Below are 17500 nucleotides of genomic sequence, written 5' to 3'. Positions count from 1 at the left end.
AGAATAAAGTGTGTTTCCGGCCATATCCAGGCCATTATGCAGTACATTACCATGATGTTTGTAATACTTTAAAGTAATTAACATTTAATCATATACTGTGAGAGAAATAACGAGGAAATTGCAGACGCAGATTTGCTTCATTGTATCCAATTAAAGTTTATAATACTCTACGAGGATTCATTATGGTGGGTCAGTGACTGAGTGCACCGCTGAAGATATACTGCAGCGTCCTGTCATGTCATCTGAGTGTGAGGAAATTCCCAAACGTTTGAAGATAGATGGTTCATTAGCTGAATGTAACAAGGCATTATGTGAGCGTGGTCAGGCAACCCTCTTAAAAAGCTATCCACCAGTGTGGAAACAGGATCTTTTTACCATTCGCGTTAAGACCAACTTATTAAAAAAATATTTTATGGATCTGTGCAGCTTTCATTCTCAGTGAATTCTTTAAAGAGTTTAGATAAATAAATACTCCCTCCTCTAGCTTTCCCTCGGTGTCCACTTTGCTGTATTGGGAATGCTCACTTTCGCGGGGAGAACGTCTTTTAGTTGAACCTTTGTATTATACGGTAGCGGTGACGGAATGCCCGCGTGACGAAAGTGCTGGCTTGCAGACTTTCCGGTGACGATCTGTCCTGCTATGACTTGTAGCACGACCACTGACGTACATGTGCGCCGAGCTTATTCGCCAAGCTAGCGTGCGGCACTGCAGAAGCCGCCTTCCCTCCGCCCTCCGCCACCTGCCGTAGTGTTCTCTCATCTGTTCCTCGATGATAAGGCATGTGTGCCTGGGAGTGTGCGTCAGTAGTGTGTGTGAACGTATATGCATCGATACCAGATTTGTAAGATATGTAAGTTTAAGACTGTTAATCTTTATCAACATAAAATTAATCAGTATATGTTTTAATTTTTATCTACGTAGAAACAGCTGAAACAATATTTATTTAGCACTATCAGAATTAATATATCTGTCTATGCATCTGTCTATCTACTGACATATAGATACTTATCTATTTATACATAGATAGACAGATATAGATAGATAGACAGACAAATGAATAAATAGATATACATACATACATACATACACACATACCACAATCAGAATAAATGTGAGCATCCGAATTGGAATGCAGAATAACACACAAATAAGTATGTGCATTCAAATTTGTATTAGTATAAAGCACAAATTCATATATGTATAAACACGTAAATCATCATAAGCCTATAATTACGCTTGATCATGCGCATCTCTCTGAACCTAACCAACCAGATTAGCACGAATTCATGCACCCGGATAAATATACAAACAAACACCCAAATCAAGGTTGGTATATTAATCTTTCTAAATTTTGCCCTCTAACTGTGCATTAACGTCCAACTTCACTTACTTAGAGACGCAAAAAGATATGCACGAAAACGCATTCTAACATGTATCATCATCATCATCATCATCACCATCATCATCCTTGTCATCATCAGTCATAATTACCCCACTGCCTTTCCTAACGCTTTGCACATTCCTTTGTCTAATGTTCGTGTACTCCGTCCTGCTGTGGCAAATGTTTTAAGTTTATCTACGTTTTCTCTCTGCCTTGACTTCTAAAATAAACCTTGTATGTCTCTCTATTACCTCGGTAGCCCATCTATTTTCCCTTCAGCCTAAAATGACCTGCCCGCAAGTTTTGACTCCTATAATTATGAACCAAACATTAGACCGCGTTAGTGTAGTATGGGCGAAGTGTGAACACTTCTCTGCACTCACTCACTTACTCACATCACCTGAGCTTCCTTTAGTTTTAGCCCAGCCGTCCTTGTGTTGTTAATCGCGGATCATAACGGCAGAAAAGGTGACAAGAGTAAGGCGATTAACGTGAAGTAATCCCATTCACAAGCGTTCAGTACTATATAAGCGCGGGATGAAAGGTGGAGAAAGGTAGGAAGGGAGGAGGGAAGGGAAGGGTAGGACGGGCGAAAGAGAGAAAGAGAGAGAATGAGAGAGAACGAGTGAGAGATAGATGGAATGAAGCAGAGAGCGTGAGAAAGATAAATAAGGAGACAGGAAAGGGATGAAAGAGGTTTTAAGGCAGAGAAATAAATGATGAGATGAAGTGGAGATTGAAAAGATGGGAGGGAAAAAGTGGAAAGGAGTGAGAGTGGATGAAATGAGAAAGATAATAGATGGGAAAATGTGGGAGAAGATAAGGAAGAATGAGAACGGAAGGAAGGAAGGAGAGAGAGGGGGAGAGATGAAAGTAGGGAGAAAAAAAAGAGGAATAGAAGCAGAGGTGAGGGAAAGCAGGAAGAGTAAGCGGGTGAGTGTTGGGGAGAGCAAGGATAATGAAGCAAGGGAAAGAGTGACGGAAAGGGAGTGAAAGAGAGAGGGAGAGAGAGAGAGGAGAGAGAGAGAGAGAGAGAGAGAGAGAGAGAGAGAGAGAGAGAGAGAGAGAGAGAGAGAGAGAGAGAGAGAGAGAGAAAACGGGTCAGGAAGTAGAAAAAATCGAAAAAAAAAGAGGGAGGAGGAAAATGAGAGAGGGAGAGAAAGTAAATGGGTGGAAGAGAGAGAAATGGAGATAAACGTGGTAAAACAGTGAGCAGGTGTGGAATAACCCCCCCCCCCCCCCCACCGCCTCTTCCTCCCTCCTTCCCTCCCTCTCTCTCTCTCTCTCACGCCCTCCGATATCAAGCATTAAGATTAAATAACAAAACAATATCGTGCAATAAACGCAAACTGTTGGCCGGTCCTTCCTGATTGCTGTCTGTCTGTCTGTTTATCTGTCTGTTTGTCTGTATGTGTTTGTCTGTCTGTCTGTCTTTCTCAGTGTCTGTCGGTATGTAGTATGTATGCGTTTGTCTATCTCTGCCTATCTGTCTGTCTGTCGGTCTGTCTGTCTGTCCGTATGTATGTGTGTATGTATGTATTTGCCTCTCTCTCTCTCTCTCTCTCTCTCTCTCTCTCTCTCTCTCTCTCTCTCTCTCTCTCTCTCTCTCAATTAGCAGTCACTGGAAACGAGGGGACAAAAAGGAGATTGTAGACAGTGAGAGAGAGAGAGAGAGAGAGAGAGAGAGAGAGAGAGAGAGAGAGAGAGAGAGAGAGAGAGAGAGGACTATAGTGGGTGATTTTCGTTAATGGAATGTGATAATTCAATGCGATGAAATATGGCCTCTCTCTCTCTCTCTCTCTGTGGCTAATTTTCTCCTCCCTTCACTTTATATTTGTTCTTTCCCTTTATTCTATTTCCTCCTCCTCCTCCTCCTCCTCCTCCTCCTCCTCCTCCTCCTCCTCCTGTTCCTCTTCCTTTATCTCTTCATCTTCCTTCCTCCTCTTTATCACCAGCTCCTCATCCTTCTTGTCATCAGAATTCTTTTCGCAAACGCTTAACTTCTTTTTCCTTCTCAACCGCAATATTTTTCTCTAATCGTCTTAACCTTCATCATCTTTTTTTATTCCTCCTCCTCCTTCCTCTCTTGGTTTTCCTTCTTATGTTCCTTTTTAACTTGCTCCTCTTCCTTCTTCTGTTACTCCTCTTCCTTCTTCTGTTACTCCTCTTCCTTCTCCTCCCCCTCCTCCTCTTTATTGTTTTTTCTTCTTCGACTCATCTTTTCATCCTCCTCTTCTTTTATAGTTTTCTTCTCCTCTTCCTCCTCCTCGTCCTTCCTTCTTCTGTTACTCCTCTTCCTTCTACTCCCTCTCCTCCTCTTTATTTTTTCTTCTTCGACTCATCTTTTCGTCCTCCTCTTTTTCTACAGCTTGTTTCTCCTCTTCTTTCTCCTCCTCTTCCTTTAGCTCTTCTTTGCCTAACCCACCACCTTCACTCGTCTCCTTTCTCTTTCCATCTCTTCTCTTCCATTCTCTTCGCTTCTCTTTAACTCTCTTCTCGTTTTCTTTGCCATATGCCAGTTTCTCTTCATCATCATTCTCTTAATCTTACTTTTCCTTCTCCTTCATATTCCCTCCTCTTATCCTGGTATTAATCGTCTCCTTCCATATCCTTCTCTTCTTCCTCTGCGTTCTCCATTTCTTTTCATACATTTTTTTTCCTTTTTTCTCGTTTATTTATGCTTTTTATGGAGAGGAATCCTAACCTAATCCTTCTTTTTACTTGCGTTTCTTTATTTTTTTATGTCTTTCTTTCTCCTTTCTTTCCATCGTCACCTCTTTATCTATGAACGTTTGACTCTTCCACTCCATCATCTTTTTTACCTCCTTCCACTTCCCCCTCATTTCCTCCTCCTCTTAATCCTTCTTACATACTTACGCTAGTTTGTCTTTTTCTATATCTTTCCTCCTCCTCCTCCCTTACTATCCATTATAAGCTGCTCCTTTATGTATATTTACCTTCTTAATTCTACTTTTGTCTCCTTTCTTTCCTCGTCCTTCTCCTTTTCCAACGTCCTTCATCCTTGCATCCTTTTCTTTTTGTGTATATCCTTCTTTTTATTCGTCCCAGCCTTCTCATCTATCTTTAAACCTCTTCCTCCTCCACTTCTTTACTTTCTCTCCCTTCCTCTCCTCCTCCTCCTCCTCCTCCTCTTATATCCTTTTTACTTGCATTCTTTTCTTTTTGCGTTCATTTCCTTCTTCAGCTTATCCATCTCAGCATTTTCATTCTATCTTTAAGCCTCTTCCTCCACATCTTTATCTTCTCTTCCTTCCTTTCTTTCTACATTCCTCTCTCTCTTCCAACATCCTTCTTTCTTGTAGTCTTTTCTCTTTATGTGTGTTTTCTTCCTTTTATCCACCTCAGCTCTGTCATTCTATCTTTAAACCTCTTCCTCCACATCTTTATCTTCTCTTCCTTCCTTCCTTTACGCCTATTTTTCCTTCTTCTCATCTAACATCCTTCTTACATTCTTTTTTTTGTGTGTGTTCCCTTTCTTTTATCCGCCTCAGCTCTGTCATTGTATCTCTAAACCTCTTTCTCCACATCTTTATCTGCTCTTCCTTCTTTTACGCCTACTTTTCCTTCTTCTTTTTTTAACATCCTTCTTACTTCCATTCTTTTTGTGTGTGTGTGTTCCCTTCCTTTTATCCGCCTCAGCTCTCATCTATCTGTACGCCGCTTCCTCCTCCACTTCTTTACCTTTTCTTCCTTCCTTTCCTCCTCTTCCTCCTCCGCTAATACTCACCAATGACCGCAATTTATCTCTCTAATTACTCTCTCCTTCACATACTTTTCCTCCTCCATAACTCCATTTCAACCTTTTTTTTTTTCCTAGCTCCTCCACTCCACTCCATTATATCCTAACCATGTTCCTTTCTGTTGACTCTTAGGATACCATCAGATTACATTTTATTGACATTTTATCCAGTTTTCATTTTCCATCATTTATCTTCACTATACCTACACCACTAATACCTTTTCCTCCTTTTCCTCTTTCGTCTCAATCCACATCTTCCATTTTTTTTGGCTCCACCTCTTTTTGTCCACGCCAATCGCCAGTCATGTTTGCTCCATCCCTCTTCTCCACACCAATCACTGTTATGTTGTTTTTTTGTTTAATCCTATTTTCACCTTCACACATTCATTCTTCATTCATCTTTTTTCTTCCACTTTCGCATCTGTGTCCTCCTCTCATGCTTCCATTTCCTCTCTTTAACTATCATTATTCAGTTTCATTTCTCATTTTTTGGCTTCATTTTTTCAACTTCATTTTTTAACTTCATTCTTCAGCTTTATTCTACATCATCAGCCTTCAGCTTCCTTTATTTATCTTTTTTTTTTTTTTTTTTTTTTTTTTTGCAAAGGAGAGACAGCTCAAGCAAAAAAAAAAAAAAAACAAAAAAGCCCTGATACCCTCTTGAAAGAGTTCAATTCGTCGGGGGGAGGAAATACAACAGATGAAGATTGTTCCAGTTACCAGCGTGAGGGATGAGAAAGAGTAGAGAGAAGATGCTAAGCTTAACTCTTTTTTAAGGAGATAGGATGATGATGAGAGTGAGTAGCGTAAGGGGTGCGGGCAGGGGGGATGGAGGGGAGGCAGTTAGTGCAGTCAGAAGAGCAGAAGAAGTCAGCGTGGAAATAGACAGAGTTTCCAGTTGAGATTTTGAGTTAAGGATAGAGGTTGACCAGGTTCTTCTTGCCCCAATCGGAAATAATAGTAAGGTCTGAGGCTAAGCGTTCATTCTTCTACTTCATTCATCAGCTTCATATTCATCTTTATTTTTCAACTTCATTCTTCATCTTCATTCTTCAATTTCATTCCACAATATCATTCTTTAACTTCATTCAACATCTTCATCCTTCACATCCTCCATTCCTTATCCTTTTCCAATATTCCACCACCTCCTCCTCCTCCCCCATTTCTTCCTTATTCTTTTCCAATCTTCCTCCTCCACCTTAACTACTCCTTATCCTTTTCCAATCCACCTTCCCCTCCTCACCCTCCCATTATCAATCCCAATCTTCCACCGCCCTTACTCCTCCGTTTCTTCCTTATTCATTCCAAATTCTCCATCCCCTCCTCTCTTTCCTATCCTTCCACCACCACCTTCACCATCCTCGAAACACTCACCAATCACTGTCATGTTGCCCTCGCCGAACTTAGTGTGGAAGACCGGGGCCTCCGTGATCACCTCGCAGCGGTAGGTTCCCGAAGTGCCCAGCTCCACCTCACTCAACACCACTGATGCTCCCGTGCTGCGCTCCACCTGAGGGGAAAGAAAAAGAGGAAGTGAGGGGAGGGCGAGAAAGATTAGGAAGGGATGACTGTCTAGTGTTGTTTACTGGTGGTGGTGGTAGTGTTGAAGGAGGGGAAGGGGCGGAGAGGTGTAGATTGTTTATTTTTTTTTTACGGGAAAGGAAGCAACTCTAGGGCAAAAAATAAGACCGAAGAAAAAATGCTAACCGCTCATCCGGCAATATAAAAAAAAAGATGATAGATAGATAGATAATGTGTGTGTGAGAGAGAGAGAGAGAGAGAGAGAGAGAAATTCTACCCGAGTGTGTCTGTGAGGTGAAATGATAGGTTGTTCTGGGAAAGCTCGGACGACACACTCTCTCTCTCTCTCTCTCTCTCTCTCTCTCTCTCTCTCTCTCTCTCTCTCTCTCTCTCTCTCTCTCTCTCTCTCTCTCTCAACTGAATAGAAGTAAAAGGAACACAATATAATCAGCTTAGCGAATAGGAAAAGTTAAAAAGGGAATGTCAATAAAAGGAAACCAGAGATACAGAGAATCCAGGAGAGGAGGAAACGAGAAGCGAAAGAAAGAAAACTTATCAATGGTTAACGAGATTGGAGGATTGAGGTTGTTACGTAAATACGGACAAAAATCAGAACAGTAGAGGAGGAGGAGGAGGAGGAGGAAATAAAAAGAATCCTATCAGGGGAGAAAGAAGAGTAATAAGAAGAGGAAGATAAGAATAGCAACAATATCAGAACAGAAGATGATGAGGAAGAAGATGAGGAGGTAGCATGGAAGAAAGAATATAGAAAGACAGCAAGGGACGAGAGGAAAAGGAAGGATTAAGGGAAGGAAAAAAGCAGCGAGGGAAAAAAATATAGAAATTGAGAAAATGAATTGAAAAGTAGAAAAGAAGAAATAACGGAGAAAAATGGAGAAAGAAAGAAAATAATGAGGTAAGAAAGGAGAGAAAAAAGGACGAAAAGAAGTTAGAGGGAAGACAGAGAGAAAGAAGAGAGAACAAATGAAAAGAATAAAAAATATATATATAAGAGAGAAAATAAGAAAGAGGGAAGGAAGAAAGAAGTGCCAGAAAAGACCTCAAGGAAAGAGATAAAAAAGAAAGAAAGGAAAGTAAAAGTAAAAGAATAAAAAAAGAATGAAGGGAGGAAGAATGACACGAAGTAAGAAAGGAGGGAAAGAAGGAGAAAGAAGGAAAAAAAACGAGATATACTATTGTGATGGTTGGCTTGAAAATGTTCCTCGGTGTGTGTGTGTGTGTGTGTGTGTGTGTGTGTGTGTGTGTGTGTGTGTGTGTGTGTGTGTGTGTGTGTGTGTGTGTCGCCAGGTGGAACAATGAAAACGACGTAATCAAAGACGTTGGTGTTAAGAGCGATAATTGAATAAAAGTGGGAAGTGGAAGGGACTGCGGCGCCTTTGTGTGTGCGTGTGTGTGTGTGTGTGTGTGTGTGTGTGTGTGTGTGTGTGTGTGTGTGTGTGTGTGTGTGTGTGTGTGTGTGTGTGTGTGTTTGTTTTACTATTTCAGATATATGTAGAAAGGTAGATAGACTTATTGACAGGTAGAAAGGTCGACTGTGATAGATAAAATTTGCATATAGATAGACAGATAGATAGATAGATAAATACACACAGGTAGACAGATAGAAAAATAGGTGCATATACAGATGAAAGAAAAGAGTGAAGAAAGGAAAGAAAAAAATAACGAGAGGAAAGAAAGAAAGAAAAGGAAACGATGAGGAATAAAACTAAGGATCAAAACGTAAAAGAGATTGAAAAAAAAAACTATAGGTCGTGTGTGTGTTTGTGTGTGTGTGTGTGTGTGTGTGTGTGTGTGTGTGTGTGTGTGTCCCCCTGCTGCAGCCACTCTCCTGTAGTGTAACAAAAGCAATACCAAGAATCTCCTCCAGAAGGTTGTTTACAGGGAAAGTTTTATCTGATTCTCGCCTTTGCCGCCCTCCCCTCTTCCTCCTCCTCCTTTACCGCCCTCCCCTCCTCCTCCTCCTCCCCATTTTTCCCCTCCCTCTGTTCTTCTCTCCTCTTTCTTCTCTCCTCTTTACCTCTCCCCCGCTTTCGCCTCTCTCCCTTTTCTTTTACAGGGTATTTTCTTGCGTTTGTCTATTCCCTCCCTTTGTAATTGTTATTTTCCTTCTCTTTCCTTCATTTTTTTGCCTTTTTCTTCCCTTTCCTTCCTCCTCGTTTCTCTCCGCTTTCTCTCTTCCCCACTTCCGTATTTTTTTCTTTCTTTTTTTCTCTCTAAATTTTCATTCCATTTTCCATTCCCTTCCTTACTAATTATGACCCCTTCCTTTCTCTTTCCTTAATTTTCTGCATTTTTGTTCCCTTTTCTCTCTCTCTCTCTCTCTCTCTCTCTCTCTCTCTCTCTCTCTCTCTCTCTTATCTTTCATTCTTCACTTTTTTCTAACTTTTCTTTCCCTTCCCATTCCATTTCTCTCTCCTCCTCTTCGCACCACCATTGCTCTCGCCTCCTTTTCCCTTCCGTTTATTATTTCTCTTCACCTCCCTTTCTATTTCTTCCTCCTCTTATTTTTGTTTTTCTTCTCCTGGTCTCCTTTCTTCATCACTTCATTTTCTTTTCTCTTACACACTCTTCTCTCTCTTTCCCAGTATTTCCTTCCATTTCCTCAGCTGTCTTTCATTCTTCTTCGTCTGCCAATCATCATCACTTTCCTTCTCTCGTTTTCCCGTATCTTATCTCACTTATCTTTCCTTATCTTTTCCTTTCCTTGCTTTTCTTGGCCTTTTTCTCTACTCCCCTTCCTACACACACGCACACGCACACACACACACACACACACACACACACACACACACACACACACACACACACATACATTTTCTTTTTTTCTTTTCTCGACTTTGTTTTCTAATTTCTTGTCATCGTCTTTGCTTGTTTGTTTCTTTGCAATGATTTTTTTCTTTTGTTTTTTTTAATTTCTTTTCTCTTCCATTCTGTTCTAACTTCTCTCTCTCTCTCTCTCTCTCTCTCTCTCTCTCTCTCTCTCTCACGCACGCACACATTTCCTTTTTCTTTATATAAGGAAAACGTGAGAAAGAAAAAAAGAACGAATGGAGGAAGGAATTGTTCAGGGAGGGAGGGAGGGAGGAAGGAATGGAGGAAGGAGGGGAGTGGGAGGGAACAAAAGGAAAGACAAAAAACGAAGGGGAAAAAAGCCATAGTGGTAGGAGCAAGAGAGGAAAGAAAGGAAGAGAAGGAATAAAGGACAAACTAAAGTAAAGCAGAGAAGAAAAGGAGATATTGATAAAAAGTAAAGAATGCATAAGGAGAGAGAGAGAGAGAGAGAGAGAGAGAGAGAGAGAGAGAGAGAGAGAGAGAGAGAGAGAGAGAGAGAGAGAGAGAGAGAGTGTGTGTCAGTGGCGAAATGAGGGAAAACTTGTACAAATTATTTTTACCTTGGGGAATATGTTAGTGGTGGTGGTGGTGGAGGTGGTGATGATGGAGGTGGTGGTGTGTAAGTAGCGAAGTTAGTGGAGGTAGTGGCAGGTGGGTGGTGGTGGATGAGGTAATGTGGCTGGTGGTGGTGGTGGTGGTGGTGGTGATATTGAATGTTGATACTGATGGGAATGTTTTTACTCTAGATATATCGTTGCATTTTCCATACTACCTTTCACCCCTATTCTTTCTCCTCCTCCTCCTCCTCCTCCTCCTCCTCCTCTTCCTCCTCCTCCTCCTCCAGTCTTGCATTCCTCTAGGGAGTTATTCTTCAATCTCACACTCACTTTATTATTTTTTTTCTCTCTCTCTCTCTCTCTCTCTCTCTCTCTCTCTCTTCCTCCCTTCTCATGTTTCCCTCCTCAAATACCTGGATTACATTCTTTGCTCATTTTCTTTTGTTTTCCTTATTCTTTTTTGTCCATTTTCTCTACACACACCATTCAACTACTCTCACCTTTCTTCCTCCTCCTCCTTCCTCTACAATGTCCACGCCTTCTATTTCTTTCCTATCCATCCTTCCTTCCTTTCTTTTTCCTTCCTATTTTTCCTCTTGTTTTTACTTATTCCTCTCCTTCACTTATGTTACTCAGACTATACTTTCCTCACCTCCTCCTCCTCCTCCTCCTCCTCCTCCTCCTCCCCCTCCCCCTCCTCCTCCTCCTCCTCCTCCATTAACACACGGAAGACGAGATGAGTGTTATTGACAGGCCAGACGTGAAGGGAGGGAGGGAGAAGAGGGAAGGGAAGAGTGAAGAGGAGAGGAGAGGGAAGAGGAGAAGGAGGGGGGCGAGGAAATAGAAGGTACCCCCACCCAAAAAAAAATCATAAATAACTTGCGCATTAAAACTTCTTTCCCGATTCTGAAGTGTAAGTGGAAGGAAAATATTAGAATACACGGCGAGGGGAAAGTGATAAGGGTGGTGGTGGTGGTGGGGGGGGGGGGGGGGATGGTGGAGGTGGTGATGGTGGTGAGTGAGTGAGTGTGTGTGTGTGTGTGTGTGTGTGTGTGTGTGTGTGTGTGTGTGTGTGATTCTATTTCGTAGTGCTTAGTGTCTTTTTTTTATTTCTCGTTTTTTCTCTTTTTATTTCTGCGTTTAATTTCTTTGTAAATCAGTAATACTTCTTCTCGGTCTTCTCTTATTTTTGTTATATCAATATTTCACTCTTTTATCTTTCCCTAGTTTCTTCCTTTCCTCTTCCTTCTTTTCTTTCTCCTTTATTGCTTAACACCCCCACTATCACCTCATCCCCACCACCCCAAACCACCACCACCACCACTACCACTACCACTACCACCACCACCATCATCACCTCCAATCCGACCTTCCTCCTCCTCCATCACTCTCCTTATCACCAGTAAAAGAAGAACGAGGAGGAGGAGGAGGAGAGGGAGGAGGAGGCTGGTGAAGGCGACGACGACGGAGGGAGCGGCGAAAAAAATGAGAGGAAATAAAAAAAGGCCTCTGAATAAGTAGGAAGGATTAGGAAGTTTGAAAGGAGTCGTCGGGTCGTCGTTCTTAAGTCGTTCTGAGTGAGTGTAATGATCGAGCTTCCATTTTCGATTTACATGCAAATGGCGAGAGGAAAGTAGAACGATGACGGAATAAGGAGAGAAAAAAAAGGTCAAGGGGGAAAGAGAGCGAGAGTGAGATGTGAGAAAAATAAAAAGAAGAAAAATAAAAGGAAAAGAAAAGGAAGGCTTCGTGTCTCAGTGCACGCAAGTGGCAGAAAGTAGAACGAAATGGGAGGAATAGGGAGAGAAAAAAAGATAAAGAGGGAGAGAGAAGGAAAGAGGGAGGAAAACAAAAAGAAAGAAAAGAAGAGGAAGAAAAAAGTAGGCTTCAAGTGTCGAGGAGGCAGTATGAAGCGAGAGAGAGAGAGAGAGAGAGAGAGAGAGAGAGAGAGAGAGAGAGAGAGAGAGAGAGAGAGAGAGAGAGAGAGAGAGAGAGAGAGAGAGAGAGAGAGAGAGAGAGAGAGAGAGAGAGAGAGAGAGAGAGGCTGGGAGGTGATGATGTAGGTGTCAGAATCGATAAAAGAAAGTGAAGGGTGACGCGATCATTTTTCTTGAACTACCAGATAAATGTCAGAAAGAAAGAGTCCGGCCCAGAAGGGAGGAGGGAGGGAAAAATTCACTTCCTCCTCCTCCTCCCCGCCCCCCCCATCGTCCTCCTCCTCCTCTGTTTCTCCAGCTCCTTCTCTTCATCTTCAGTCTTTTTTCAGTCCACTTTTTCACCCCCTCCAACACACATAAGTAAAAAAAAAAAGAACATGAGAAATTAGAGAAAAATAGGGGAAGAAAAAAGTAGATATAGATGTCACCTCACCTCCCCGACATCCACTTCCCCCTCCAAATTTCTCCCTCACTTCTCTCTCCTTCCTCTCCCCCCTCCTCCTACGCATCACTGTCTCCTATCCGCTCAAATCCTCCCCGTCGATGAGATCCGAGGAAAGAAATCACCGAAATGTAAGCTGTTGAGATTGTCATTAAGAAGTTGTGGAAAAAATGCCGAGGGAAAGGTGGGAGGAAAGGTTAATTACTTTGGCGGGGAGGATGTGTCTGGTCCCTCGGGGGTTTGATGATGATGATGATGATGAACTGGAGGAGGAGGAAGAGGAGGAGGAGGAAGAGGAAGTATAATTATGAGTGTACGATATAAAGCATCTAAGGTTGACGAGTTTAGTGAATAATTAAAGTAAGAGTAGTAGTAGTAATAGTAGTAGTAGTAGTAGTAGTAGTAGTAGTAGTAGTAATTGTACGAGGAGGAGGATGAAGAGAAAAAGAATGTATAGCATGAAAAAAGCTAGGAAAGGGGACAGAAAAAAAGATAAGTTAAAAGGATACCAATGATTGTTTACTTTGAATTCCACTGTTGTTGTTGTTGTTGTTGTTGCAGTATCAGTAATAACAGTTTTTTTCTCTCTCTTTCAGGGCAATACCATAAAAAAACACGCCATGCACTGAGGTAAGCAATGAAGAGAGAGAGAGAGAGAGAGAGAGAGAGAGAGAGAGAGAGAGAGAGAGAGAGAGAGAGAGAGAGAGAGAGAGAGAGAGAGAGAGAGAATGATAATAAAAATAATAAATCTTATCTGCCCCACATACATCTCATCACATCACCCATCCCTCCACACCTTCACCTGGCCGTGCGTCACTCGCCACTGGTCACACCACTGGTACTCGGCTCTCACCTGCATCTCACCTTGCCACGATCTTCCTCCTATTGCTAGTTTGTCTCTGCTTAATCATCTCCTTCATCTCCTTACTCTTCCTTTCTTCACCTTCGTCCAACAGTTCCTCCTCCTTCAGTTTCTTATCCTCCTCCTCCTTTTCCTCCTCCTCCTCCTCCTCTTCCTCTGAACTATAAGATAAAGATAAAGGAAGTGATATCCACCCATAATAATTCATCAAATCGTCTCGTCTTCCTCCTCCTCCTCCTCCTCCTCCTCCCCATTCTCTTTTATCACGTCTAAGCATTCTCCTCCCTTTTCCTCTGTATTTATGTTGCAATTGCCGCGCGCCTCAGGGAAAGAAAGAGGATGAAACGATGGATGGAGGAGGAGGAGGAGGAGGAGGAGGAGGAGGAGGAAGAAGAAGAAAATAGAGGAATAAGAGGACCAAGAATTATTAGAATGAGAAGAATATGTGTAAATAGAAAAAGGGAGATAATACGAAGAAGAAGAAGAAGAAGAAAAAGAAGAAGAAGAAGAAGAAGAAGAAGAAAAAGAAGAAGGGAAAGCAAAAAAAGACGAAAATAAAAAGAAGAGAGGGGAGATAAGACCGAAGAAGTGTAGTCATGACAGCCTGTAAATGTATAGCCATGATTACCGCTTGGAGTGGGTGGAGGAGGAGGAGAGAGAAGGAGGGTGGGGAGAATGGGGGACGGTGTTATCTATGGGAGTGGCGGCGAATGCAGAGGGAGATTAGAAACTTGCGCCTCTCAGCTGCCGTTCGTCTTCATCCGGCTTGATTACCCACCGCCCGCCGGCCCTGACGTGCGAAAACCCTCCCTCGGCGCACTTATCCCGGGCCTGGTTTTGCAGTGTCGGTTTGTTACCAGCCGCGACAGAGAAAGCGGTATTGTTTTCAGCGCTCTCCGCCTTGTCTAGCTAGAGATCCATATGACCGAGATTTATGACGTTGGTACTTACATGTGTTTTGATTGTCAGCGATATATTCTGATGATCATATTGATAATCATAATCACCGAAACAATGACTCGTTCTCCAATACATATCATACGTTGATATAAATAACTCGTTTTATAAAATTTAAACCCTAAAATCGGTCGAGACAGCCTCAGGATCAAAACCTTTTCCGTAAAACCATCGTAACTGAAACAAGGAATCAAAGACCGTAGACTAATAAATAAATTAAAATTAAATTAAAGTTCCAACGAAAGCTAACAGAGGGGTTAAATGTCTTAAGGCCCCGTACACTATCAATCAGGACTGGACAATTATGTGATCGCGCAATCATTGGTTTAGCCACACACTGGTACTGAGATTGTACAGGCCTCCTTTGCAACATAAACAAGGCAGCCGCTTGCATTACCATCATCCTTGTGCTCGAGGGCTATGAACGAGAGAATGGGAAAAGAAAGTTATCGAGGAAATTATGCCATAGGGAAAAAACACCTCCTCCCATGAAAACTTAGTGAAAGAATACGAAATAGCTATTTCCTTTTAATTTTCCATTAACGTTTCTTAACCGTTTCCTTTTAAGGATTTTTTTTTTTATGTTCATCACTTTTCCCCCTTCCAAGCAAAGGCAAATTTATATATATTGCAAAATAAACTCGCATCCAAACTCTTGTCTCTCCCGTGCACTCGTCGTGGCTGCTGGCGGTGACGGGCGGCTGGCTGCTGAAGATTATTGCGCAGTCTTCACCACACGCGGCAGTCATGATTGACGCTAGAAAATCCAACACTGTCATATTTTGCTCAATAATTTTCGCAATCTTTCGGTCATGCCCAAACGATGAAAAATTTCATGTGCAGTCACATGATTATGCAATCCTTGTTAACAGTGTATGGGGGATTTAAGGTGTCAGAGCAAGTGATGCCAGTGGGCTTGCTGTATAACTCATGTAAGTGTCGTTGTTATTCAATATTGACAGAAGTTTTCGTTTTTGTCATGCGGTTTATTGTTAGTATCGACGCTGTAGTAGACTGAAGTGTTGGGATATTTAATTTTCTCTTGATATTTCTTTTCATATTTCTTTCCCTTCTTTGTTTTTAATAACACAATGAATAAGAGTAAAAATTCAGACATTCCTGATTATTTTTCTCCTTTTTATTCTTTCTCTTTTAACGCACATAGTAAAAGTAAAATATCAACTTGCATTCATAAATATTGCATTCCTTCTTTCTCTTTCTTTTTTTCAACACCGTAAGTAAAGCTAACATAACACATGCATTCATAATTATTACTATTTCTCTCTCTTTTTCTAACACACTGAGTAAAGGTCAAATATCAGCATGTATCCATAAATATTACTTTCCCCTTTTTCGTTTTTAACATAATAAGTAAAGCTATACCTTCAACATCCATTCATGAGTACTGTTTTCCCTTTTATTTCAAGCTAAAATATCAACATCCATTCATCTTCCCGCGTCACAAGTTCACAACATGTCATTGCAAACTCACAAACGTAGATATAAATTTTCCACTTTGATACATTTTTCTTGGCACATACACACACGGACCCCTCCTTCCCCTCCGACCATCTCACCGTCGCAAAAATATTAACCTTCCCACCGTCCCTCCAGAACATATATATCATGAAAAACGTTGGGAATATATATCACTTTCTATCAGCTTTCGTTTACTTTAATGTTCGGTGTGGGCTTCTAATTCCTCACGTGCAGGCAAACATACGTCCAGGTTATGAAAGCGAGGGATGTGATATCAAAGGGAGCACACAGGCCAGGTAGGAAAGAGGGCTCAGGTAGCATTAAAGACGATGAAAGTGACGTTCCGCTGACTCTCATCAGGGAATTAAAAATATTTCCTGGGCGTTTCTGCATCCCGGGAGAGACAGGGATGGAGAGGGAGAGGGAGAGAAGGGAGGCGGTATGACGATGAAGGGTATGGGAAGAGATGGCAGGGGAGAGTGGAAACAAGAGGGGAACAGAGTAAGGAAAGTGGAGGGAAGGAAGAAAGGGAGGTGACAGGAAGGGGTATTGGAGAGAGGAGGGAATGTGGTAGGGAAGGACTGGGGAGATGAAAAGGAGAGAATGAAAAGAAAGGAGAGGAGGAGGGAAGTGGGGAGTGGTGGGGAGAAGGAAGAAAAGGATCGAAGGAAGGGTAGAGAAGAAGGAAAGGAGTGGTTGGAGAAAGGAAAAAGGAAATGCTGGAAGGGGAGAGTTGAGGGATTGGAGCTGTGGAAGAAGGAAAAAAGAGAGAGGAGAGGGGAGAGTAGGAAGGAGGAAGAATAGGATAGCAGAAAGGGGAGAGAAGAGGCGAGAGTAAAGAGCAGGAAAAAAGGACTGTAGGAATTTGAGAGGAGAGGGAAATGAGAGGGAGGAGGAAGAAAGGGACTGTAGACAAGTGAGAGAAGAAGGGACAATGGAGGAAGGAGAAAAGGATTGGAGAAAGGAGAACGAACTGGGAAATAAATGGTGAGAGAAGGAAGAAAGGGATTGCAGGAAAGGGCGAAGGAAGAGGAGAGTGGGGAGCAGGAAGAAATGAATTGCAAGAGGGGAGAGAAGGGAGAGTAGGGTGTGAGAAGAGAGGAACCGGGTGGAGGGAGGGTGGAGGGGGGGGTCACCGTGCCAGCCAGCCAGCCAGCCTTCAGGGCATCTCTGGGACGCTTCCTAAGGGCGTGAGACAAAGGGCGGCGCGTGTGGCTCTTGTTGACGCAGGGAAGAACAACACCGCGACGCCCTCAGTGCCCACCAGGCTGAGAAGACGCTGGTGGCGGCGCGGGGGAAACTATATTATACACGGTGGCTTTATTTATTTCTTATGGAGGGAGAACGAGAGAAATTTAACGAGAGAAATGCTTTAGAGTTCATGGTTTCATTTTATTTCTTATGGAGGGTGTGTTCAGAAGACTTTTTTTATATATACACCGCGGGTTTATTTATTTCTTATGGAGGGAGAACGAGAAAAAAATAACGAGAGAAATGCTTTAGAGTTCATGGTTTCATTTTATTTCTTATGGAGGGTGTGTTCAGAAGACTTGTTTTTATATATACACGGTGGGTTTATTTCTTATGGGTGGTGCAGAAGGGAAATGTAACCCGCGGCTTTTATTGATTACAGGGGAGTGCACGAGGGAAGTTTTATTGTCCATGGTGTCTTTATTGTTTTATGGGGAGTGCATGAGAGAAAAGCTTTATTGTTCACGGGTTGTTGGTTTATGTAGAGTGGATGATGAAA

General features: G+C 42.2%; 1 protein-coding gene across 1 annotated transcript in view; it reads right to left on the bottom strand.

Moving 5' to 3' along the window:
• The window catches only part of LOC126998425 (cell adhesion molecule 1-like), a 143512-nt gene that overhangs the window by 50684 nt on the left and 75328 nt on the right, over positions 1-17500 (bottom strand). Inside the window, exon 3 of the mRNA XM_050860092.1 lies at positions 6517-6652. Within this exon, the coding sequence (XP_050716049.1) occupies positions 6517-6652 (136 nt within the window). The remainder of the gene's footprint in view (positions 1-6516; positions 6653-17500) is intronic.

Source organism: Eriocheir sinensis, chromosome 14 (assembly GCF_024679095.1).
Source record: "Eriocheir sinensis breed Jianghai 21 chromosome 14, ASM2467909v1, whole genome shotgun sequence".
Taxonomy (NCBI): Eukaryota; Metazoa; Arthropoda; class Malacostraca; order Decapoda; family Varunidae; genus Eriocheir; species Eriocheir sinensis.
The sequence above is the reverse complement of the archived record's forward strand: the minus strand, read 5'-3'. Positions and strand labels throughout refer to the sequence as shown.